Source organism: Crocuta crocuta, unplaced genomic scaffold (genome assembly GCF_008692635.1).
Source record: "Crocuta crocuta isolate KB4526 unplaced genomic scaffold, BGI_CrCroc_1.0 scaffold28, whole genome shotgun sequence".
Lineage (NCBI taxonomy): Eukaryota > Metazoa > Chordata > Mammalia > Carnivora > Hyaenidae > Crocuta > Crocuta crocuta.
Genome location: NW_027533256.1, coordinates 10,004,707 through 10,031,107, shown reverse-complemented (window position 1 = coordinate 10,031,107; position 26,401 = coordinate 10,004,707). Strand labels below are relative to the sequence as shown.

Below are 26,401 nucleotides of genomic sequence, written 5' to 3'. Positions count from 1 at the left end.
TGTAACTCTTTCTGGTCTTCTTTTGTGGCTTCCCTGCTTAATAATAGACATAGTAGTCCATGTTTACCACTTACAGATTAATGAAACATAAAGTAAACTTTGGTGCTGATAATGTATAATTATAGTTGTGTATATTATGTTTGTGTACATATTTTAAAAGTGCATTACAATATATCGTGATTGAAAGGTTGCCATTTAAAGAGTATTTAAAACTGGGTCTACCATTTTATCATTTTAGGAGAAACTAATTCGAGATATTGCTCATTGTCATGGCATTTTGATCACTTCTTACTCCTACATTCGGCTGATGCAAGATGACATTAGCAGACATGACTGGCACTACGTGATCTTGGATGAGGGGCACAAAATTCGAAATCCAAATGCTGCTGTCACCCTTGCTTGCAAACAGGTATGACCTTTTATAACCAGGGGGATTTCTAGGTGGAAAATAATGTTTGAAAGTAACACACTTAGGGCCTTTGCATAAGGAATTTGAAATACACATTTTGCCTTAATGCAGAAAATTCTTTATTCTTGCCCATTGTCATGTTTTTAAAAAGTCTTATTTTTCACATTACTAAATGTCTCTTGTTGGGGTCATTTGTTAAAATGTAACCAAATTTGACTCTGATCTGTACTATTCAGCTTGAAGAATAAGAAAAATTCTTCCCTATTTGTTTTACTTATATGTAACTGAAGAATTAAAATTGCATAAAGTGTCCACATTTTGGAGATGACTAAAATTATATGTAAAGGTGATAAATTTAACAGGATTGCATGGGAGTATTTTGGGGTAGGGATGGTAATCATCCCTTGAGAAGTGAATTTAATAAAAAAGTGTTTTCTTTCCCCAAATAGTTCCGCACCCCTCATCGCATCATCCTTTCTGGCTCACCGATGCAAAATAACCTCCGGGAGCTGTGGTCTCTCTTTGACTTCATCTTCCCAGGGAAGTTAGGCACGTTGCCTGTGTTCATGGAGCAGTTCTCCGTCCCTATCACCATGGGGGGATATTCAAATGCCTCCCCAGTACAGGTAATGTATTGGGCAGGTAATACTCAGGTATTTTAATATTTAAGTGTTCCTACTAAATACTATATTTTGTAGCCAAGTCATTCATAATATACGCGAAATGGCCAAGCTTATAAACCAGTATCTGCCAAAAATCACAAAATTATTTGTGCTTTGTAGTACATATTTTTTTCAGATGAGTTTTAAAAACTCATGTAAAGTATTCAGGAGCAGTCAGAATTATGAAACAACAGTGAATCATTCTGGACATATATATAATTTAATGCATTACAAAGTAGTGTAAAAGCTTAGAATAGGGGAAGCCAGGGAGGATTGAGTTGTTCAGAGAAGACTTGATGCAACCCTCAGGTGACCCTTAACCTGATTCTGGGAAAACAGGCTAAGAAGAGTGAGGGCATTGTATTTATTTATTTTTTTGTTAATTTAAAATTTTTTAAAATATAATTTATTGTCAGTTTGGCTAACATGAGGGTATACAGTGTCCTCTTGGTTTTGGGGGTAGATTCCTGTGATTCATCACTTATATACAACACCCAGTGCTCATCCCAACAAGTGCCCTCCTCAGTGCCCATCACCCATTTTCCCCTCTCCCCTGTGCCCCACCCCCCCACAGCAACTCTCAGTTTGTTCTCTGTATTTAAGAGATTCTTATGGTTTGCCTCCCTCTAAGAAGAGCGAGGGCATTCTAGATTAGGGCAGCAAAATGAATGCAGCCATGTTATATGGCCACAGGCAGTGAAGAGACATGCCTGATTGCACTGGCGATGCTTGGGAGAGAGCAGGGAAGGTGTGGATGCCAGAAATGGGGACCTTGAAAGGGAGGCAGTCAGAGGTGCTCAGGCACCAAAGAGCCACAGAAGGTATCCAGGTAGGAGGCTGAAAAAGGGCTTCTCTCAGAGAGTCACTCAGGCTGCAGATGGTTATGGGAGGAAAGCTGGTTTTGAGGGACCTGCAGGAATTGTTAGGGGTGAGGGTGATAAGGACCTGGGTCTGGACTTGGACGGTGGTTCTCAGGAGGAAGGTGGAGAGTGAAAGCTCTAAGTGGCATCTTTGTAGGCAGAACAAACAAGATGTGGGGCCGACCAGATAAAGGAAATGGAGTGGACATGGTGAGCTCGCTGCAGCAGAGCCCTGAGGTTTTAGGTCTGGGTGACTGGTAAAGGGGAGTTGTACTGAGAGGAAAATCAGGAGGCCAACCTGAGGGCAGTTTGTGGCATTTGGAGGCAGGCTTTAGCCTCGGTGAGGAGCTGAGGAGCAGGGTGTCTGCACAGACCTCCTGTGGGACTTGTGCCTGCCACGTCACAGCTGACCTAGAAATAAAGCTGTCCACCAAAAGAGACCTTTGCCTGCTTTAAAATATTTACAGAAAGAATTTTAGCCCTTTAAAATTAGAGGATTGTCAAAACTAACTTTTATAAGAGCCTTCTTCCTCCACTGAGTTCCTGTTCTCCATCATTTATACCATTCTTTTAACAAATTTTTCCTTTGAAATAATTTCAAACTTAACAGAAAGTTGCAAGAATTGTAAAAAGAAATCATACTCTTCACTAGATCCACCACTTGTTATAACATTTTGCCACATTTGCTATATCTTTCTTTCCCTCCTTCTTCCCCACCTTTCTGTACATGTGCACGCAAATTTATACTGGTTCGTGTGAATCATCTTAGAGCAAGTTGCAGGCATTATGCCCTTTTCTTCCAAGTCCTTCAGTGTGTATTTCCTAAGAACATAACCACAGTGAAAACATCACAATCAGGAGGAAATGTAACACTGGTACAATTCTGAGGTCTAGTCTCTAGTCATTCACATTTTGCCAGTTCTGGTAGTTTCCCTGTTTAGTCCTCCTTTAATCCGCAATCGTTCCTCTATTTTTGTTGTGCTTTTCATGACTTTGGTATCTTTCAAGACTACAGGCCTGTTATTTTGTAGAAAGTGCCTCACTTTGGGTTTGTGTCACGTTCTCTGTGACTTGTGTTTCTCAGTTCTTCACATCTGGAGGCACATGCTGTTGGCTTATCCCTTCAGTGGTGATGGTAGTTGGTGGTGGTGGTCTGATTACTTGGGTAAGCTGGTATTTACCAGATCTCTTAAACTCTTCGAAGTTAACCACTTCCTTTGGAATTCATAAGTCACTTGATGGGGAGAAACTTTGAGACCCTGTAAACATGGTTTGTTTCTTCCTTGAAGTCCTTGTTTCAGAAGTTTGTGTACTTCTCTTTTTTCTTTTTTTTAGGTTATTAGGTCCTTGAGAGCAGAGGTGTTGTTTTCACATTTGCTTTTTTAAGTCCGTGGTTGCCATTGATTACTGAATCCCAAGAAGGTAGTCTATCAGCAGATAATTTATTGTGTCAGGCTGGGGCTAAAATGATGAGAGGTGGCTGACAACCAGAACCTTACCTTGAATAGTATCTATTCCAGTGGTGGGTGCACAGTGGGAACATGATAAACAGCTGATCATAGTACAGGGTAATGAAGACCGTGGTCAGGGGAGGTAATGCAATATCAGAGCTTGTGGGAGTCAAGAAAGGCTCCCTGGGGGAGAGATGACTATACAAGGCTGAGGAAGGTGAGGGAAGAACATCAGCTGCCAAGAATATGGACTCATCTTGGATTTGCGTGTTAAGCTTGTGTGGGGATTTTAGAACTGAAAAGAACCTCCTCATTTCTTGCTCAAGGTTATTGGGACTCAGTGGTTTGGTGACTGGTCTAAGGTCACTCAGCTCTGGAACAGGCAGAGCTGGGGAGTGATAATCACTCTGCTTTGTCAGGAATAGGAAGGAAGCACGGGCTTGCTCAGCTAGGTCTCCATTTTCCATGGCACTAGAGAGTTGGGAGGGATAATTATGAGAAATACAGTTGGATTCCCACCATGTATGTTTATTCACAGAGAGATGGAGGCAGATGGGAAGTAAATATAGAATCGGCTTTATTGCATGAAGCACAGGATAGCCTAGGAAAGTTGCACTGAGAACGTGACTTGATGTCAAGGCTAAAATCGGGTTTCTTGGTGTTCCTTGCTCTCCCATCTCCACCCCATTCCAGAGCTTTAGATCTTCCTTTGAGGAGAGTTGGGTGTGAAAAACAGACCCATCCCCAGCCAACTCTGAGGTCTGACCCCTGTGAGTTCACCATGGTGGGCCAGGAGCAGGGAGGGGTGGGGGAAGGAGAACTCTGCTGAGGGGTGGACAGGCAGGAGAGAGAGTGGAAATGAGCAGCCAGGCCACCCACCAGCCTAGCCCTGGTCTTCCCAAATCATCATCCAGCTCGCTTGTGCTTCCAGAGAGGAGAAATGTGGGTAGAGGTGGGGATGTGGAGACAGTTTCCTTAACATAATATGTATATTTTTAGGAAGAATTTAAACCATGTACTTGCTTCCTTGGTGGGACTGTAATTTCATTTTAATTTGGAAATTTATCTCTATATTACAAACCATAATATGTTCCTGATCATCACCTTCAGGGTAATTTTTATCAGCATTTGAATGATACATTTGTGAGGTTACCTATAATTAAAAGTTGTTAATTCAACTTGTTTGTTATTGTCTACTATTCCAAAGTAAATTCTGTTGTTTTTTTTTTTTTTTTTATATTTCTGTACTCCCACACACAAGATAGATAGATGCACATACATGTATACATTGAGTGAAGTGTTCTTAGGGTCTTTTAAAATATTTTTTACATGTTACTTTTTAACAGTTTTTCTGTATGTATTATGGTCAAGCTTTTTTTATTGCCCTTCATTTTGCAGCTAACTCTGTTAAATTTAAACTTCGGTTGGAATTTTTCTTGTTCCTTTAAATAGTAATTTACTAGGTTGTTAAGCCTATTTAGATTTTTTTAGATATCAATAATTTATTGAATTCTTTGTTTGCCTTTAAGTGAATTGCAGAGGGAGTGTTTCCTGAGCTGTGGGTCTTTGTTTTTCTACATACAGTTAATACCCATCTCATGTGGCTGTGCTCCATTACAGAACCATATGCTCCATCTTAGGCTAGAGTGACCTTTTATTTCTGGGATCATAGGGCTTTTCTTGAACTTACTCTCCTAAGTCCCCAGTGGGCAGTAATCTCTGCTTATTATCTGGTTGCTCCCATTGCTGCAGCTTTCTCCCAGAGTGAGCTTTTGATCTTCAGTCTTGTAGGGCAGCAGTTCCTTTGTAGCTTTTGGAGAATGCAAGATTCTAAACAGATTCATTTGAAAGCTGTTTTTCCCCTAGAGTGTAGTCGAGAACCAAAGAAATCTGTACTTTAGGTTCTAACTATATGATAATAATAATTAAGGCAAAGTATGGAGGAGGAATGGGGCATCAGTTCTTTTGTTGTGAATTTGATTAATAAGTTTTTTTTAACTAATGAGATCTTATGAAATCTACCACCTAATGGAATATATGGAGCTTATCCTAATTTTTCCAAACCATTTTCCAACCATTTCCAGCTACTTTTGTATAGCCATAGGTCATTAAAAAAAATTTTTTTTTAAACATTGGAATCAATTGAGAGGTAAGAACAAATGTATTTCTTAAATATAACTAATTGTCTGCCTTTTTCTCTTATTAAAGGTTAAAACTGCTTATAAGTGTGCATGTGTCTTACGAGATACCATAAATCCATACCTACTGCGGAGAATGAAGTCAGATGTCAAAATGAGCCTTTCTTTGCCAGATAAAAATGAACAGGTCTGTAAATCCAGGAGTTACCAGAACATTTCTGAAGCGTGGGTGTACCTGTCTGTTTACTTTTCATGCGCAGAATTGGTGAGGCTAACGGGTATGGTGGCTGGTGCTGCCAGGCAGCTGATTTATATTGTATACATCTGTGTGTGACAGGTGAGCCTGCTGTGTCACCTGCCCTTGCAGGGCTCTTCCTCAGTCCACAGGCTTTGCTCTTTTGCTTATTAACACACATTCCTGCAGCTGCACTTTTATACTTCTCTATGTTCAAGCCCCCAACTCATTCTTGGCATAAATCATACTAGGTGCCAATCGCGTTCCTGGGAGATAGCAGTGAACAGAGCAAACGCTCACTCTCATGGAGCTCACATTCATTCTTGAGGAGGGGAGACAGTCATGGATAAATATGTCACATGGCAGACAGCAGTAGGGTGGAGGAAGAAATGAGCGGAGTAAGGAGGATGGGGTGAGTAAGGGCGAGGGTTTGGGGAAGAGGGGCTTCTTACAAGGGATGGTTAGAGGTCTCACCTCTCTGATAAACAGACATTTAACAGAGACCTAAAGAAGGTAAAGGAGTGGGGAGCCTGGGTAGCTCAGTCAGTTAAGCGTCCGACTTCGGCTCAGGTCATGATCTAATGGTTCGTAGGCTCAAGCTCCACCTTGGGCTCTATGCTGCCAGCCAGCTCAGAGCCTGGAGCCTGTTTCAGATTTGGTGTCTCCCTCTCTCTCTGACCCTCTCCTGCTCATGCTGTCTCTCTCTCTCTCTCTCAGAAATAAATAAAACATTAAAAAAATTTTTTTAATAAAAAAAAGGTAAAGGAGTGAAGCATGGGGTTTTTGGAAGAAGAGCATTTTAGGTAGATGGAAGTGGAAGGTGTTGGTACATACCTTCAGGGAGGGCAGTGTGGCCTGAAGGCAGGAAGGACGATGCGAGCAGTCAGAGGGAGAAGTCAGTTGGCCGGCCAGGTGACCTGCTGGTCACGGTGAAGATTTGAATTTTACTGTGAGGGAAAAGGTAGTTCACAGGGAGATACTGAGCCGAGGAATGATGTCATCTGACTTGGGTTGTAAAAGGGGCGTCCTTTGAAAGCCCATCCTGCTGGTCTGTTCTCTCCACCGATGACTGCACCCTCTGCAACTTCAGAAAATAAGTACATTGTAGATTCTCAGTATTGAAACTATAAAAGATTTTGGAGATCTGTCACCAAGGCGTTTTTCATTCCTGCCTCTTCCCTTCCCTCAAACTTATTTCCAAATTCAGCCCTTGATCTTAGCATTCCCCTTAGAGGTCTCTGTTTTCCACCAGTGTCTCAGGCCACAATGCTCTGCTCTGTGTCTAATTCCAAACCCACCAGTTGCTGTGCTGTTTTGTCCTTTTTCATGCTTTCATTTCTTTGCTTCACATCCTCGTAAATTTGTGCAGCCAGTGTCTGTCTCGCTTCCCAGACATTGATTGGAACTCTCATTAGTATTGCATAGTGTTGCTGGATTAGTTTTTCCAAGGCTCATCTTTCTGCCGACATATCTTCGATATCCCTTTTCCCATCAAGAATACCTGATTTAGCTTATTTGCACCAATTTATTTTCACTATGGAGTCCCAAAATGTGTCTTTTTTGTATTCCATGTAGTAGCCAAGGCAAACCACTTCTTGTTTTCCAAACATGAGCCACTTGTCTCTCCATTTGCATTGATATTCCCTCTGCCTGGAGGTTTTCCATGCCACTGCATCCATCCATCCTACCCCCCTGGCAAACCCACACACGGAAGTTTTAAGAACCCATGAAGCTCTTGACTGGATAATTCCTTGAGGTCAGGACTTTGTCTTACCCATCTTAAAATGCCATGTAACACCTAAAACAGTGATTTGTGGACATGAAGCATCTGGTGAATGATTTGTTCAGTTAACTTTGTAATTAACAGAGGAAATGCTTTTCTCTGTTGCCTTTGTTATTTAAAGGACTGAAATGCGAATTTAAGAAACCAGGAATTACATATACTCAGGTTCGTATTCTAGAAAAATTACTCAGGCAGCATAAGAACTCATTGGATGAGAGGGAAAATGGAGGCAACGGGATGAGTTAGCCAGTCCTTACAGAGTCTGAGGGGGAAGATGAGTCTGAACTGAGGAGGGGTTTCCTGTGTAGATGATGGGATGGATCTGCTGCAAGTGGCTTTTCAAAGGACAATATGGAGGAGGCAGCTAACGAGTTTAATTCGGGTCATTTGAAGTGCCCACAAAATATCTACCTGCTTAAAAGGCAATTATAAATGAGTCTTGGGTTCTGAGGAGAGTTCTAGGCTGGGATGTAGTTGTGACTTCTGAGCAGGGAAGGTGCAGAAGTTGTGAGCAGTGATGATGTTGCCTGGGCCCATGCACAGAATGAGGAGAGAAAAGCTGCAGTGCTGTGGAGAGGGTATTAGGAGGGGCTCGTCGGGAGGACAGGAGGCCTACGTAGAAAGGTAGGATGTAGGTTAGGGGAAGTGGATCATGAGGCCTGGGGTCCCTGTGTGGCCGGCTACCAGGAAGTTGTTAGTGACCTCATCCACAGCAGTTTCCCAGTGGCTGTGCCCTCCAGGCTTCCACTGAGTCCAGGAGAGGCTGGAAGGTGACGATGTTGGGATGGTGATTGTACATAATCCTTTCAGGGAGTTTTCCCCCTCAGTGTTTGGAAAGTCTGAGGTGGTGGAGCACTGTCCTCAGGAAGAGGAGAGGGTTTTCAGATCCAGTATAAAGGTCAAAAGGTTGCGCCAGATCCCAAAGAGGAATCTGTTCCTCTGGGAATAAGGGAAAACCAGCTGAGGTGGACAAAGTAGATAAATTTTAGGGAGTGAATATCAGGGAATCATGACTGATAGCTTCAGTTTCTATTTTTGATGTTTTGTCCATTTGATTGCTTTTAAATAGAGGTTGAGAGAAAGGTGGGAGGCTTGGAGAGAGTGAGGAGTGATGTCACAGCTGGTCTGGGTTTATGGAAGGGGCCGAGCGGGGGTGCACAGAGGCCTCCCCTGGAGACCAGGGGCAGGAGTGGCAGGGCACTGTCCAGCTGGCTAGTGTTCTTCAGCAGTGCTCAGTACTTTACCAGAAAAGAGTAGAGAAGGCAGCTGAGTCAGTCTTCATTTGGAAGTTTATAAGGCAGGTGTAGTGGGTGGCAGAGAGGTAGCTGAAGGAAAATGTCTTGGGTTTATGACTGAGGAATAGTGTCAAGCCATGAGGTGGCAGCAGTGGACGTGGAGAAAGGAGGATTGAGAGGCGGAACATCAAGGCATGTTCTGTCACGGAGGAACAGGTACAGTTGGGCTGGGATGATGGGAGAGTCTGGTAAATTTGTGGACCTGTGCTTCCACCTGCAGGAAAGGGGGTGAGTCAGGTGAGGGTAGGGTCCCAGGTCAGGTCTGCAGAAGTGAAGTGTAGGCGAGGGGCACAGGCAGTGAGATGGTCTGAGCACTTGGAGACTAGAATGCAGGATATCTGTGCACCTGACCCTGAACTTTGTTGTGGGTAGGAAGCGAATCTTCAGGAACTGTTGGAAGAGTGGGTGGGAATCTAGAGTTGGATGGATGACAGAAATGGAGGGGCTGATGAAAAGGGGTGACTGTGTTTTTGTTCAGCTTGAGATGTGGCACAATTTTGGCTTTTTGAAATAGAGGTACATTGTTAAAATTGTATATGCTGTGCTTTTTTTATTAGACAATTTTGTTGATGTTTTAATTATTTGCATAGTTAAAAAAAGTTTTCTGGGTTTTTTTTTCTTCTTCTCCATAGGTCCTATTTTGCCGTCTTACAGAGGAGCAACAAAAAGTCTACCAAAATTTTATTGATTCCAAAGAAGTTTACAGAATTCTCAATGGAGATATGCAGGTCAGCTAAATATTGAAAGTAGAGAAATGAATTGTGGAGCAGGGAAGCAGGGGACAAAAGGAAATTAGGACTAGTCAAGGATTCATGGTCACCTCTTGGAAACATTTGGGTGTAAACTGTCACTTAATTCAAAGCCCTTCCAGAAGTAAGAGAATGCACAGTTCGTTTGAGCACGCTTCCTTTTGCCTGTATTGCAGCACGGTTACACTTGAGCCCCACGTCACATGGTCTAGGAGAAGAGTAGTGCTAGACAAAGCGTTTGTAGTGGTGAGTCCTGCAGGGATGTCTGGTCCTATGCAGGGAAGTGGCCCCAGACTGCTGGGGTTCACAGGTGCATGAAGGAAGAACTGGGATTATAAATGTTTGTGTAAGTAATAACATTTTAGTTATCAGCAGTACTCAGCAGTAGATGTGGGTAAAGGCCTGTTCAGTAAGCATACATAGTGAGTTTATAATCAGCATTTAGTTTGAAGCTCCATATAAGCTGTTGTTTCTTTGTGCTTCAGTGTCCTAAAATGGGAATTGTGTTTTATTTATTTGACATATAAAACTTCCTTAGTCTTTGGTTTGTCCTCATGGGAGGTACAGCTGAGCAGCAAGCACCTTACTCTCCAAAACATACTTTCCTGCTTATACACAAAGGTTGACAAAGAGATGAGTGTTATGGGTGACGTGGCTGCCCTTGTCCTGTAATGTCTACATGCTGTTTCTTCCAGATGAAGTCATTTCATTCCTTTTAGCCATGGTGCAGTTTCTTACTTCATCTATCACTGGCATCTATGGGAGATTCTTAAATCGTTACATGTATTCATCTCTCCTGAATCTGCCCTTAGCTTCATGCGCCTCCAATTTGGGAAGGTGGTCTAGATTAGCACTAACCCATAGATACACAACGCCAGCTGCATATGTGATCTTAAATTGTCCTAGTCACACTGAAAAAGGTAAAAAGAAGTGGAATCAATTTTGATAATGAATTTTATTTAACCTGATGTATCTAAAATGTCATTTTAATGTGTAATCAAAAATTTTAAATTATTGAGATATTTTAATACTTTTTAAAACTACATCTTTAAAATTGCACTGCAAATGTAAAATATCCTTCTCAATTTGGACTAACCATACTTTATTATTATTTTTTTTAATTCTACTTTGGAGAGAGACAGTGCAGGTGGGGGAGGGGCAAAAAATGAGACCATCCCAAGCAGGCTCCACAGTGCCAGAGCAGAGCCCAACGTGGGACTCGAACTCATGAAACCACAGGATCCTGACCTGAGCAGAAACCAAGAGTTGAACGCTCAACTGACTGAGCCACGTAGGCGCCCCTGGACTAGCCACACTGTGTCCATAGTAGCCCTATGTGGTTTGTGACCCCTGTATTGTATCTAGCACAGATCTAGAGGCAGACAGAGGAGTTACAGATGACTCTTTGGAGGAGTTTTGACAGTGTTCCTGATTTGTTCATATTTTCTTATTGTTCATTTTGTTTAACTGTTGTTTACTTGTTAAAACTACCATTATTGGCTTCACTTGTGTCTTATCTTTTTCTGCTTGAGCTTTTATACCCCTGAGCTTGATTTGAGTCATACTCAGACAGCTGTGAAGGATGCCCTCCCGCCGGGGGCCTAGAGGGCAGGCACTCCTCGTCTCTTACGCCCTTCTGCTCAGTGAACCACCCTCATGTCTTTCCCATTTGCATATTTTCCATGCAGACATGTTTTCTAATATTCTGATAGAAAGGTAAATGGAACTTGGGGTGCCTGGGTGGCTCAGTCGGTTTAGCGTCCAACTTCAGCTCAGGTCATGACCTCACGGTTCATCGGTTCGAGCCCCGCCTCGAGCTCTGTACTGACAGCTCAGAGCCTGGATCCTGCTTCAGATTCTGTGTCTACTTCTCGCTCTGCCCCTCCCCTGCTCATGCTCTGTGTGTCTCCCTCTCAAAACTAAATGAACATTAAAAAAAAAAAGTAAATGGAACTTCAAGCTCTGACTCACATGTTCAACTACAGAACTTTCAGTGAGGTGTACGTAGTATAATATTTAAATGCATTTGTTAAGTCACCTGCCTGATTCTCCAAATTTAGATAGGCATGACATTTTTTATTCACATAAAAGATGAGTCAGTTTTTATATGCTGTGAACTGTATACCTTTTTTTCTAGTGAGAGAAAATAAGTCATCAGTAATTAATTATGACCAGTAGATATTGGTCTAATAGAATGCTTTTGTTTCTAGAAAATTTACCTTATCAAGATAGAAAATGAATGAAGGTTGATTTCTTCTAGCTCCTGATACACTGTGCTTAGGGAGAAAGCTAAGAATCTGGTGAAGAATTCCTTTTTAATCTGTGTTACAAATGGAATATCATCCTTCCCTTCCTTTACAAGTGAATGTTATTTAAATGGAGTAATCCAAATGCATGTAATTCTTTTATGCCATAGATTTTCTCTGGACTTGTAGCCCTAAGAAAAATCTGCAACCACCCTGACCTCTTTTCTGGAGGTCCCAAGAATCTCAGAGGTATTCCAGATGATGAACTAGAAGAAGATCAGTTTGGATACTGGAAACGTTCTGGGAAAATGATAGTAGTTGAGTCCTTGTTGAAAATATGGCACAAACAGGGTCAACGAGTATTGCTGTTTTCTCAGTCAAGACAAGTGAGTGTACAGACCTTATACAAGAAAGAGGAATTCTTTAAACCAGTAATTTAAAAAATGGGATATAGTCTAAAATAGTGATTCTGAAAGCAAATTCACCTGCTGATACTAAGGTGGCAAGCCTACAGATCTCTTTGGGAGCTTGGATCTTTCTCTAGACAGTGCCTAGAAGTTGGCTTTTTAAAAACGTTTACCATGTGATACTAGGGTGTGGGCACATTTGGATCTGAACTCAAATAGATGCCCTCCTCTTTACAAAACTGAGAAGAATTAATAGTAGGGAAATACCAAAAATACTCTTGTAGTAAGTAGTTATATTTATCTACCTCAGAGCAAGAAGCCCCTTTTAATTTAAGCCTGTTGGGAAGGTGTGACTATTCACAGAGATGTGAGAGTACGCACTGGAGGTGTGTTTTTGATTTTTAAACTTTTTTCCCCTACTCCTTCTCCCAAACAGATGTTGGATATACTTGAAGTATTCCTTAGAGCCCAAAAGTATTCTTACCTCAAGATGGATGGTACCACTGCAATAGCTTCAAGACAACCTCTGATTACAAGATACAACGAGGTAACAAGTGTATATAACAGTAAAACCAGGTAGTGCTACTCTGGGCAGAGGAAAGAAGGAGAATGGCTTCACTTACCTGAGCCATGCTGACATTGGGAATAGGCAGTGTGTAGGGAGAGACTTTCTGCTTCAAGCTCTGTGCATTTCTGGATTTTGTGTGTGTTTGTGTGTCTAAACAAAGAATGTGTATTTCTTCTTGAAAAGCCAACTCTGAGCTATTTCTAATATAATCCATACTAAAAGTAGAAGTTGTGAGATGGGATCTTAACTTACCAATGGTCTCTAGGACATAACCCATTTTTTGTATTGGGAAGGGGTTTCCATGTGTCGAGTACGTAAAGGCAGAGGTGAAGTGCTATAACTAGTCTTAAACGTGCATACTAAATGTTGCACATCTTACCTCTAGGATGCATCCATATTTGTGTTTCTTCTGACCACTCGGGTGGGTGGCATAGGTGTCAACCTGACGGGGGCAAACAGAGTCATCATCTATGATCCCGACTGGAACCCCAGCACAGACACACAGGTAAGGGAGTGTGTTAGTGACAGACAGGTGAGTGGCCAGCACTTGGGAGTGTCCTTTGGCGCCCCTGTGAGCTTCTGCATGGAGCTTATGTCTTGGTTGTTGCCTCGTCTTCAGCGTGGAGGAAGACGCTGCCTGGCCTCACAGACACAGAGTCTTCAGTTTATCTGTGGCATTCATCACCACATGTGGGGTACAGATAGAGAGTACAGAGTTACACATATTGGTTCGCAGGTGAAGATGGCCCAGTCTGTCTTTGTCACCTATTTTCCTTAATAGGCCTTATGTATAGTTAGCATCATTAGCCAAAATTTTAGCTTTGGCAGGGGAAGGAAGCAACTGGCTCTCTCTCTTTTGGTAAGCGCTTGGCATTGGGAAGTGTGCTTGTTGAGATGCATCTTTCTGCCGCAGGCCCGGGAGCGAGCATGGAGGATAGGCCAGAAGAAGCAGGTGACGGTGTACAGGCTGCTGACTGCAGGCACCATTGAAGAAAAGATTTACCACCGGTCAGTACAGATGGCTGCCTGCTCCTTGACTGGAGCCTGCTCTCCCCGCTGCGGCGTGTGCAGGATGTAGATCTACAAGTACGCCGCTGGGGCTTTGAGCTGGGAAGTTTTTTTTTTGTTTTTTTTTTTTTATGTTTTATTTATTTCTAGGAGAGAGAGAGACAGCGTGAGCAGGGGAGGGTCAGAGAGAGAGGGAGTCACAGACCGAAAGGGGCTCCAGGCTCTGAGCTGGCAGTCAGCACAGAGCCCGACGCGGGGCTCGAACCCACAACCACGAGATCATGACCTAAGCGAAAGTCGGACGCTTAACCGACTAAGCCACCCAGGCGCCCCTAGCTGGGAAGTTTTTTAATGTATTGCTTTAAAAGTCTTTTCATCTTAGAGCAATCGTTGCTGTAACTTAAAGGATATGTGGGGGGATTTTTGGTGGTTATTTTGTTTTTGTATTTTTTCTTTCTCATTAAAGGTAAGCTCAGATGGCTTATTGTGAATCTTTAAAAAATGTCTTTGGGGCACCTGGCTGGCTGTCAGTAGAGGATGTGACTCTTAATCTCGGGGTTGTGGGTTTAAGCCCCACATTGGGGATGGAGTTTACTTAATAAAAAAAAAAATTACAAGTCTTTGAACCTGATCATCTTCCTACCTTATTAAACATCAAGGATTGCTTATGTGTTAACTTCATGTTAACTGTTATTTAAGAGAAATGTACCTACCTACTATAGTGTACCATCTTCTTTTTTCAGAAAAATTTTAAGAAGTGACAATTGAAATACATACTGGAATTTTCACACACCATGTAGGTGTGATCAGCGTGGGGTAGCTGGTGGTCTTTGGTTCAAATGCCCCAGAGAGAGAGGTTGGCTAGAACACCCGTTTTTCCATCTTTCTCTACAAGGAGTAGTTTAGGCAAAGGTCACTTTAACAGTGACCACCTTCTCCTTCTCCTCTACTGAAAACTTTATTCTTAAAATTTTTTTTTAATGTTTTATTTCTGAGAGAGAGAGCAAGAGAGACAGCGTGATCAGGGGAAGGTCAGTGAGAGAGGGAGATACAGAATCCAAAGCAGTCTCCAGGCTCTGAGCTGGCTGTCAGCACAGAGCCCGACGCGGGGCTCGAACCCACAAACCACGAGATCATGACCTGAGCCAAAGTCGGACGTTTAACCGACTGAGCCACCCAAGTACCCTTGAAGGCTTTATTCTTAACCTGCACCCAGCTCTTAAAATGAAGCTCCCTGCTTCCCACCATGCACTGGGCCACTCCCAGATAGGTGTGTGTTCTTAAAGTCCTTCTTCTGAGAGGGCTGGAGATGAGCTGAGTCCTGTGAGGGAGAGCTCCCTTTTAGAGAGACATGCTTTAGCCTGGGTAGTAGGGGTCGGACTGCTTTGTGGGGACATCTGGGCAGGGGTAATGATGGTGTGGAGCTTTAGCATAGAGTATGAATCAGCATGTGGAAGGTGGGTGACACAGCTTCTAGTGCAAAGCCCTGGTAAGAGAGTTTCCTGAATGCCACCGTGGAAGGGTCCTGAGGACAGCAGGGCAGGGGACCCTTAGTCTGGTAGTCCGGGAAGCTGACTCCTTCCAGCTCAGTGAGGCTGTGAATCACTTGATTATATATGGAAAGGTGCTGTCTGACACGTGATGAATCTTGGAGATTGAAAAAGCTCCCTGGGTGTAAATAATAAGATATTCTTTGTAATTCAAATTCTATAAAACCATCCAATATCTTATGTGCTTTCTCAGTTGTAATTTTCCAAGGCAAGAAGTTTGAGGATTATTTAGACATTTGTTCAGCTGCAATCATTATTATCATTCATAGTTTTATAATTAGGATTTTGAGCATTGTTTTATATGAGTTTAATTTTTATCTTTTTAGGCAAATTTTCAAGCAATTTTTGACAAATAGAGTGCTGAAAGATCCGAAGCAAAGGCGATTTTTCAAGTCCAACGATCTTTATGAGCTGTTCACTCTGACGAGCCCTGATGCATCCCAGAGCACTGAAACAAGTGCTATTTTTGCAGGTATTACATAAAATAACTTAGAGTAAAAACCACGGAAGAATTATGTAGTGTAACTTGAGTATGCTTTTCCCTTTTATAGGAACTGGATCAGATGTTCAGACTCCCAAACGCCTTTTAAAAAGAAAACTTCCGCCAGCCTCTGGGACAGACCCTAATGTTTCAACATGCAAAAAGTTCCCTGATTCTAATGCATCTGCAAACGATGCTGCCTCATCTGGAGAGAAGTCTGCAGTTACAGGAGCTGAAGTAAATGCAGTAACATCGGATCAAGGTGATCCTTTGAAAGTTCCCCCCCAAACGCCTAGAGATCTGCCTGGTGGTGACGGGCCTGGAAAAGAGACGAGTGCAGTGTCCAGACTAGAGGAGTCGTCAGTGATCAGTGGACATGGAGAATGTTCAGATTCTCCAGGAGTCAGCAAAACAGATGGGCTGTGTAGTGAGGAAAGCATCCATGAAAACCAAGGTCTTTCTGACAAAAGAGAAAGCTGCCAGGCTCCAACAGAGCCTCTTTGGGAGGATAAGCAAATGGAAAATAATTGTTATAAGCACAAATCTAAAACAAAACACAGTGCACCAGAAGAAGAGACCCTGGAGCACCATCGGCAGCTGAAGCAAAAGCCCAAGAACTCGAAGCATCACAGAGATGCCAAGTTTGAAGGAACTCGAATTCCACACCTAGTGAAGAAAAGGCGGTACCGGAAGCAGGGCAGTGAAAATGAGAATGAGACCAGTGAGCGGAGCAATGACGATTATGTCTTGGAAAAGCTTTTCAAAAAGTCAGGTAATCTTTTTGCTGAATTTGCCACAGGTGTGCTAAGAACAAGAAGACAGAAGAGGAGTAGGCTGTTTTTAGCCATAGCAGCCTTTACTCACAGGGCAGAATGGGCTCTCAGCTGGAAGCTGTTTTTCTTCTAAAATTTAGATTTGAAATATATTGACATTTTGAAAATTGTATTCACCTCTCTTTTCTGAAGACCTCAAAGAAATTGAACCTTTGGGGAATAGCAGTATTTGACTTACAACCACATGCAGGAGGGGGCCAGTGCTTTAAGTAGATTTGTACGACCTGAACACTGATAGGAGGTTTCTGGACATGCTGTATTCATGTGATTTTCCAGCCATAGGAGATTAAAGTAACGGTCATGAGGGAGAGGCAGGGGCATGGCCAGAGCAGGCGGAAGTGGGAAAGCTGATCGCTAGTACTAAGGGAGAACAGTCAGGAAAGACGACTCCACAGTTGCTCAGGACCCGGGTTCGGGTTACCACAGTGCAGTCCTCCCTGGGAAGGTCGTCACGTTCAGGCCTCAGCGGCCATTGTGTTCACAGTGTGACGGCTCCGAGTGACCAGAGGCCACCATTTGTGGGTCTCGATTTGGGAGGGCAGGTTTCTGTATGGCATTTCAGAAGGAAACCCTCTGGGCCTCCTACCTTCTATTTCTTCTACAGTTACTGGTCTGTTTTCCCTTGTTTCTAATTTTGTAGACTTCTGCCATGCTCCTTTTTTGGTCAGGTTAAACTAGTGGTTTGTGATTTTTTTTTTTTTTTAATAAAACAGCATTTTGATTTATTAATTAGGTCTATGGTTGTTCTCTACCTCATTGATTTTTGCTTTTATCTTTATTACCTTCTTCCCTGTGCTTTTGTTTTTGTTGAGTTTTGGTGAGGATTTTTGGCTTAAGTTTTAGAAGACTAACTTAGAAAATTAGCAATTCATTTGGGGCGCCTGGTTGGCTCAGTCAGTTAAGTGCCTGACTCTTGATTTTGGCTCAGGTCATGATCTCATAGTTGTGAGACTGAGCCCTGAGTTGGGCTCCATGCAGGGCATAGAACCTGCTGAAGATTCTCTCTCCTTTCCCTCTGCCTCTCCTCCACTTGTGTGTGCATGTAGGGGGCAAGCACACAGGCACTCTCTAACTCAAAAAGAAAAAAATTATTTTTCAAAATAAAAAAATTTAATTCATTTGTTTTTATTCTTTCATTTTTATTGATACATAAATAAGGCTATGAATTTTCCACTGATAAACTGCATTAAATTCTGCTTATAAATAGCACTTTCATGATCATTAGTTTTTAGAAATTCTGTAATTCTGGTTTATATTTTCACATTTTTTCCTTTAGTAAAGAATTAATAAAAGGTTTTAAAACTTTCCAGATAGCAGATATGTTGAGGATCGTTCATAATCCCTACCTACCTTGTAGGGTAGTGATGAAGGTGACTAGCAACAGCATTTATAAAGTTCCTGGGTCATGATCGTCAACTTGGCAAATAGCAGCTAAAATGTTCATTATTTTTCCTCTACCCACAACATACTAGACAATATAGAAGAAAAAATGTTGTGTACAAACTGAAATAACATGTTACTGTGTCCTTTGTTCTTGCTAGTTGGCGTGCACAGTGTCATGAAACACGATGCCATCATGGAGGGAGCCAATCCAGATTATGTGCTGGTGGAGGCAGAGGCCAACCGCGTGGCCCAGGATGCCCTGAAAGCGCTAAGGCTCTCTCGTCAGTGGTGTCTGGGAGCAGTGTCTGGTGTTCCCACCTGGACGGGCCAGCGGGGGGTTTCTGGTGCACCAGCAGGAATAAAGTAAGAGATTGCTGGTCTCCCATGCATGTGAGGAGGCCAAACTATCTAGGCTAGGAATAAAGTCAGGGTAGGCATGGTAGAAAATCTCACGGGGACAGGTTGGGTCAACCAGATTTGTGTGACTTGGGGCAAAAACACTGATAGTTTTACATTCTTCCTCACATTGTCTCCTGCTTTCCAAAGCTGAATTTTTGGGGAAGGAGGCATAATCTGTTTTGCTTAAGAGATGTTGTTAAAAATAAGAAATACAGGATAATAATTAAACTTAAATAAGATGATTAGCCAGTTCAGCAATCAACTACTATGCTGTTCGGTACATTTGTTCAGAATAATCTTCCTGCTTGGAATTTGAGAGTAGTTTTCATCATATGTTGAACAAGATATTGAGTGGTTCTTAATTGAGATGCAGCTGTTACTTCCCAGGAGAGCAAAGTAGAAAGATTGAAGGGGATGAGCATCATGGTTATGAAGGAATAGCCATGAATAAGAAAATTTTCCAGCAAAAGATGAGCTTGTTGAAAGGGGATTTTCATTTCTAAGTCAACAAGAGCAAACATTTCATCTGCTGTGGCTCTTTTCCTTATTTAGGAGTAGATTTGGTCAGAAAAGGAATTCCAACTTCTCTGTGCAGCATCCTTCTTCAACATCTTCAAGGGAGAAATGCCAGGTAATGATTGTCTGCTTTTCATGTATGAGTCTTTATTGATTGAACTGCTGTGAAAATTTAACCCGATTCAAATGTGAAGAAAATCGCTGGCAAAATGGCACCCGGGATTTGTGTTGTGTGCTCTGATTAATGAAGCACTTTCATGTGAAGCTGAAAGGACCAGCCAACTTTGTAAAAGACAAAGTCTTTAACCCAGATCTACAATAGAACCTCTGTTTTGCCCTCAGAAAGTTAATACAGGGATAGGGGATGTGTGGGTTGCTGCCCACACAGCCTGCTCTGTTCAGCGGTACCGTTCCGGCTCTGGGGAGCCCTACCCTCTAGCATGAAGGTTGAGAAAACTGCCTTGGATGTTGCTTGTAACTTACTAGCCGCTGGAGCCCTATGGCCCTCTCTCCCTGTCCTGACCCCCTGGATGCCCTGAGCGCTTCACTGAGTGAAGACTGGACCAGACTCTTATCAGTCAGTGCTCTCTTCGGTCTTTCCTGGTGAAGGGTTGTATTACTGATAAAAGTTGAAAACTCCCCAAATTCAGACTTCTATTTTAGATTAATATGAATACATGTAGAACAGAGAACATTTTTTTGACTTTCCATGTTCTGTTCTTTTAGCAATAGGGATGTGAAAAAAGTTAGATTTGTGTTGTTGCTCTAAGGAAACTCACACGAGGTGTAAAGTAGGAATGAGTCAAAAGATTTAAAAGTGAAGAGCAGGAAGTGTAGCTCCACGATGGTTCCTTATCCCATGGTGCCTGGATCAGAGTGGGTTTGGGAGGAAGGGCCGGAAAAGCCTGCAGAACTCGCACCCCCTAGAGCCAGCTTTCACACCCAAGGGAGGCTTGTCACCCCCTACTCTGTCCCCCTCCTCTCACCACATAGAAGGGACTCGAGTGAAGAGTGTAGTTTGGGGGAATTGGATTTTTTAAGAGATGGTATTTAATGGTGGGTGGATTTCAGTGTATGACTCACCCCCTGCCCCTTTTCATTTGACACCATCTCATTCTTTCCTGTCCGCCTCACCTCCCTGGGCCTGAGTATTTGTTTATGGCTCCTCAGGGTTTTGGAGAAATAGTGGGAGCGTGAATTAGAAGCTGGCATATCACTGCAGTGGTCTTCTTTCTCCAGGATGGCGTCATGAGAAAGGATGGAAAGGATAATGCGTCTGAGCACTTCAGTGGGAAAGTGGAAGATGGAGAGTCTTCACCTGGGGCCCTCCCTTCATCTTCACTGTTGGCTAAAATGAGAGCTAGGAACCACCTGATTCTGCCAGAGCGGCTGGAAAGTGACAGTGCCCACCAAGAGGCATCTGCTCCACCACCTGCCACCACGGAACACGATGACCTGCTGGTGGAAATGAGAAACTTCATTGCTTTCCAGGCCCGTGTTGATGGCCAGGCCAGCACTCAGGAGATACTGCAGGAGTTCGAATCCAAGTTATCAGCCTCACAGTCTTGTGTCTTTCGAGAACTATTGAGAAATCTGTGCACTTTTCATAGAACTTCTAGTGGTGAAGGGATTTGGAAACTCAAGCCAGAATACTGCTAATCAACATTACTTTCTAAACTTGCAATTGACTTTTCCTAGTGGAAATTTCTGGTTACTAATCCTGTGATTAATAATCATGATTGTCGACAGAAGTTGACTGCATTTGATGTTTACTTTGAATGATATCTACCTCATAATTTAAAACTTCAAGGAAGAAAGACATTCATCTCCAAAACTTAAAAAAGTTTTAAAAATACTTGGGTTGATCTTTTCATTTTGGCAGTGTGAATTATGTTACAAAACTGGAGACCCAACAGCTAATCCTCGGATTGCATTTGTTTCTTTACCCAAAGATGCTGTCAGGGAGCACATTACTGCTCTTTTAGATGGTTGTAGACCAGAAATCTCAAGAATTCTTTTACTGGTGCTAAAAACATGGCTTACATTCATTTAGACCTGTTCCAATAAATTACTTCATCAATATCTGATAACAGATACTTATTTTGGGTGCATAGCTTTTGAACTTATCATTTGCTACCCATAAAAAATGAGATTTGTTTTATGAATATATCTGTATCATAGTCTTCCTTTTAAGGTACTGTTAAATCGGCCGGCATTTTCATTAGTAAAGCATGAAATAGCTTGGTAATAAGTAAGACCTATACTTGCAGAAGGTTTGTAGTGTTACTCGGCTTATGTTGACTTTAAGCCAACGGCATCTTCTTCCCCCACTACGGGACTGTCTTTTTAGGAAAACAGAATGTGTTATCTTAAAACAATAGACAAAATCTTAAGCAGAACCAAAAGCAAGTCCAAATAAAACCACCAGCACACACATGCACACAAATGTCACTCTGGACCACAACCGATATGCCGTGATTACCGTGTAGCGAGCACCCTTGTGGCCCGCTCCTTCGGCTCACATGCCGAATGGTAACATGGAACATTTTTGTATTTATTGTTTGCTTTCTAAGGATGCTGATTACTTTGTGTTGGGCACCGTTGTTCCCCTTCTGTGTCATCTGTCCAGTGGTTCTCATCTCTTTTTGTGCTTTGCATTCGCTGTGACTCTCCTGCTCTAGAGATTTGGTCTGTAGTTGTGTCCTGGCTGTTGCTGATGTCCTTCTGTGATGGTAATTGTTCTGATCCTCTGTTTTCTTAGCCTTAATGTTCTCGTTTCTTCCCTTTGTTTTATCATGTCAGCTCTGAAGTTTTGTTTTCTTAAATTCATTGTATTGTATTGCATTTCTTCTAGGGCAGTTACAACGCAGTTTGTTTCTTGGGTTTGTTTTCTCCAGCCTGCTCTTTTCCTGTCTGCTTTTTCTGTATCATGCTTGCCTTTCTCCCATGCCATTTCTGTACATCCTGCTTCTGCTGCAAGAGAGCCGCTCTGCCCATATCTGCATGCTTTTCCCTGCGACGCAGAGGGAAAGGAAGGGGTGTGGCTCTGGGGGTCAGGGAGAGCCTCTGCCAGGCATCATGCAGCCCTGGTTGGAGGATCTGCATTTTACCTCTGTTCTAAGGTTCTGTTTGATAGCCTGGACCCAGGCATCCCTCTCCATAGACAAGGGATGGAAGACAGTCATTCCTGCTAGGTTTTTCCGCTCCTTTAAAAAAAGGAAATTCTGGCTTATTCATTTTATTCTGTTTTTAGAGTGATTTATATATTAGAGGAAGAAGATGCTATCATTTTCGTTGGTCTGCTGTCATTATCCAGAAGTCATAGACAGGATTTTTAAACAGCTCAGTAAATCCTAAACTTGAGAATTTAGCTCAGAAGGGGGTTAAAACTCATTACTGTTTTGTTTCTGGGAAGTTCTTTTTTTATTTTTATTTTTGTAATAATTAGCCTATAAGAAAACTACTTCCCCTTGTTCTTTGATTGAATACAGTTCATTCTATCTTTCTTATCTGAAATCTGAACTCTACTGAGCGAGAGAAGTTTCAGCCTTCTCATCAAGTAGAAAATGCTATCAAAGTGATGATGCAGTCACAGCAGGGCGGCCCCCACTCCAGTCTTGTCCCAGCTCTGCCAACTGGCATGCTGGGACCCTGGGCAGGTCACCGCCCTGCCTGTGTCTCAGTGTGACATCTATAAAGACTGTCATCATGTCTCCCACATGGACAGGCTTAGAGGACAATGCTCTAAGTATCATGATTTTAATAATAGTAACTTTCGTTTAGATAAAATCTACTTTTTGGAACTTTAAAAGCTTTGTACAATGTAGATAGAGTTAATGTGTTTAACATGTTATATCGACATCAAGGTATACAATTTTCTGAAATTTTAAAACTTCCTTAATTTATACATGAATATACTATCACTGTGTAAAAAAATTTCAGGCAATACTTTGTCTCCTCTCTGTTCTGGCTCCTATTCCAGAGATACGTACTGTATTTTGTGTGTATTCTTCTAGGCTGTATTCCATGCATTTACAAGTACGCGTGGCAGAGACTGCTGCCCTCATGTGCAGTTTCTCCTTTTTCCTTTACTGACCAGATTTCCTGAGTTTTAGCTTGGTGTGTGGCTGCACTGCTGAAGGCTGACTTCTTGGCCTCCCTTAGAGTTAAGTGCAGCCCTGCGACTGGGCACTGGGGTATGAGCAGAACGTTCAGATTGGGCCTTTCCATGGGGGATTGGCGTACACTTCTCTTGCTGAGATGCCTGGGGGACCTGCAGCAGTGACACGGGATCGGCATAGGTCGTGTGTTGAGGCTGGAAAAGCTGGCCTGCCAGCCTTGAACCGCTTTCTTTTTACCTGCTACTTAAAAATAAAATAAATTCCTGATTTGTTTTAACCACTGCCTTTTAGAGTCTGTTTATTACAGCAGCTAGTTTCATTTTATATACATGATATACGTAGATGAGATGATATCATCCTTATTGTTTTGCAGCTAGCTTTTCATTGAACATTATATGCAAGACATCTTTTCATCCCTACAATTATAGCTCTACCTTCATGGAACTGCTGGATTAAAACTTACGTAGATTTTTTTCAGGGTGCCGGGGTGGTTCAGTCAGTTGGGTGATCCCAAGGTCATGGGATTGAGTCCCATGTTAGGCTCTGTACTGAGCATGGAGCATGCTTAAGATTCTGTCTCTCTCTGTCTCTATCTCTCACTCTACCTCTGCCCCTCTCCCCCACATATACTCTCTGTCAAAATTTTTTAAAAAATTACATAGATTTTAATTTTAATGGATGTAGTGGAACTGCTTCCTTCCATTTTTACTGTCAATAAAAGGGCCCATTCTCCACACCCTTGCCAACAGTAGGTAGCCTCAATCTTGGGAGGTTTGTTTTTAACAAATCTTATGGTTGAAAATACCTTGTTTGAACTTGAATTTCCCTGAAATCCAAGCATTTCCATGTATTTTGTCCATTTGTAGATTCTCTTGCGTGTTGCTTGCTCATGTTTGTCTAGTTGTACAATTGGCTATTAATCTTTTAGCGTCCCTCCCCCCAAACAAAAATGAAAAAGCAGTTGCCCCAACCATTATTGAAGCTTTTCATTCTTCGTTCTTTGCTCCATGCATTTGAAATGCCAGGTTTACCATATGCTAAATGGTCTCTTCAAGGAGAATGGATCTAGATGTCTATTCTACCAACCACACTCTTCACTGTCATTTGGCTTTGTAATATGTTTTGCTTGCTATAGGCAAGTTCCTAGTCCTCCCCGCCTCTGCCCCCATTGTGTTGTTGTGTATTTCCTGTTCCAGGTGAGTCTTAGAATCAGTCACTAAGACTGTGTTGTTCTTTTGATTGGGATTGTATTAGTTTATTGACTTGAGGATAATAGACTTCTTCAAATTAATACGAAATTTCCCATTAGGATCATGATAGGTCTCATTGTTTGAAAATGTTTTATATTCTTAGATAAAATTTTTATAACTCTCTTCGTAATGGTCTTGCCACTTTCTTATTAGGCCTATTCCTAGGTATTTTATAGATTTTTAGTTTTGGTCAGGGATCTTTCTTAAATAAAAATGTGGAGAATCAGAACATTCATGTATCTACTTTCCTTATGATATCATTTATCACACAGAAGTTTTAAATTTAAATATAGTCAAATTCAGTCTTTCCATATTTTGTTTCCTTATTTAAGGATCCCTTTACTAACCTGAAGTCATTATTACTATTCTCATAAGTTCTCTTGTAAATTCCATATGAATAGTTATTTTTCCTAGCACCTTTAAAAAAATAGCTCATCCTTTCCTGATTTGTGAGGCTATCTCTATGATTATATCCAATTTTCATGTAATTATGGGAATATTACTGGGCTTCTGTATTCTGTTAAATTGGTCCACTTATCTAACTTTGCCAATAACCCACTGTTTAAATCATTGTAGCTTTGCAGTTGATTATCAGATATGATAGAATGATTTCTTTCATCTTCCAAAAATGCCTTAGTTCCTAGTTCCATGTAAATTTTGGGATCAGGTTTTCACATTTAGATTTTCTTGTTTGCAAAATTGTATTGACTTTACAGATTATTTGGGGAGGATTATATAATGATCTTGAATTTGTCATCTGTGAATAGGGCATATACTCCACTTACAATACACATTTATTAAAAAGACGTAATTCCACCATGTCTTTCACTTACAGTAAGATCATATACATCTTACATTTATTCTTAATTATCCTACCAAACCTGTAGTTTTGGATTCTACAGTAAATAACATTGGAAAGACATCTTCTGGTTCATAAGAGTACTGTTAATTCTGTATATTGGTGTGTACCTAGCAACCCTGCTCAACTCTTTTACTAATTATATATTGTCTTGTATGTAACAACAGGGTCAGCTGCAAATAATGACAATTGTGTTTCTTCCATTCTAATACTTAAATACCTCCAATATGATAATCTGATAATGAACCTAAATGACAACCATTGACATCTTTGTCTTATTCCTGACATAGAAGATAAACTTCTAAAGTTTTACCATTAAATATGCAGTTGCTGTTATCTCCTAGCATATGGCCTTTATCAGGTTAAGGAAATGCTCTTTCCAGTCCTATGTCCAGTGCTGAATTTTACTAAATACTTTCCCTGCATCTACTGATTTGTTAGTTTTCCTCCTTTAAATATCTCTCTTAGTGTCTTAAAGTACACAGTCATGTTTTCCAGCATTAAAACGTCTTTTAGAGTTCCACTTCGAGAATGGCAGTATGAGGGAGTCCATGGACATGTTATCCAGAAAGCAACTATAACTGGACAAAATACCAAAGGTGGTTCCCACCCCCGACCAGATCAGTTAATGTTTCTGGAAATAGTCCCAAGGACATACTGCAAATGAAGAGACACTTAGTCAAGAAAATCAACTAAATCTTGGTAAGAACAGCAAGAGTCTGTGACTCTTGAGCCACAGCCCCTTTCTTCCCCTGCGTTTTCCCACCTCACTATGATGACAGACTGTAATCCTGGTGGCTTTAGCCTTGAAGACAGGGATCCCTTCATCTGTTACCAAAGGGTATACTATCTCACTGGGAGGGGTATGTGGCTAGCATTTCTCATTCCTTCCAGCTCCAAGTTGCAGGGATTAAGTTCATGGAGTTAAAAAGTACAATAACAGGGGTGCCTGGGTGGCTCAATCAGTTAAGTATCCATCCAGCTTCGGCTCAGGTCATGATCTTGCAGTTTGTGAGTTCAAGCCCTGCAATGGGCTCTGTGCTGACAGCTCAGAACCTGGAGCTTGCTTTGGATTCTGTCTCCTCCCTGCCCCTGTTTGGCTGGTGCTCTGTCTCTCTCTGTATCTCAAAAATAAACGTTAAAAAATTTTAAAAAGTACAATAACAAATTTAAAAACTTAGGTGGGCTCAGCAAGAGA

General features: G+C 41.8%; 1 protein-coding gene across 5 annotated transcripts in view; it reads left to right on the top strand.

Moving 5' to 3' along the window:
* The window catches only part of ERCC6 (ERCC excision repair 6, chromatin remodeling factor), a 76,573-nt gene extending 53,202 nt beyond the window's left edge, over window positions 1–23,371 (top strand). For 4 of the 5 annotated variants that reach the window (XM_077746387.1, XM_077746383.1, XM_077746386.1 and 1 more), the window contains 13 exons: window positions 239–409; window positions 859–1,035; window positions 5,591–5,707; window positions 9,466–9,561; window positions 11,999–12,214; window positions 12,672–12,782; window positions 13,189–13,308; window positions 13,717–13,811; window positions 15,688–15,833; window positions 15,913–16,614; window positions 18,217–18,421; window positions 19,010–19,088; window positions 20,213–23,371. In XM_077746387.1, coding sequence (XP_077602513.1) covers window positions 239–409; window positions 859–1,035; window positions 5,591–5,707; window positions 9,466–9,561; window positions 11,999–12,214; window positions 12,672–12,782; window positions 13,189–13,308; window positions 13,717–13,811; window positions 15,688–15,833; window positions 15,913–16,614; window positions 18,217–18,421; window positions 19,010–19,088; window positions 20,213–20,632 — 2,655 coding nt within the window. In that variant the 3' untranslated portion in view covers window positions 20,633–23,371. The remainder of the gene's footprint in view (window positions 1–238; window positions 410–858; window positions 1,036–5,590; window positions 5,708–9,465; window positions 9,562–11,998; window positions 12,215–12,671; window positions 12,783–13,188; window positions 13,309–13,716; window positions 13,812–15,687; window positions 15,834–15,912; window positions 16,615–18,216; window positions 18,422–19,009; window positions 19,089–20,212) is intronic. The other variant, XM_077746388.1, reaches the window with a different exon arrangement.
* The last annotated feature ends 3,030 nt before the right edge of the window (window positions 23,372–26,401 follow it).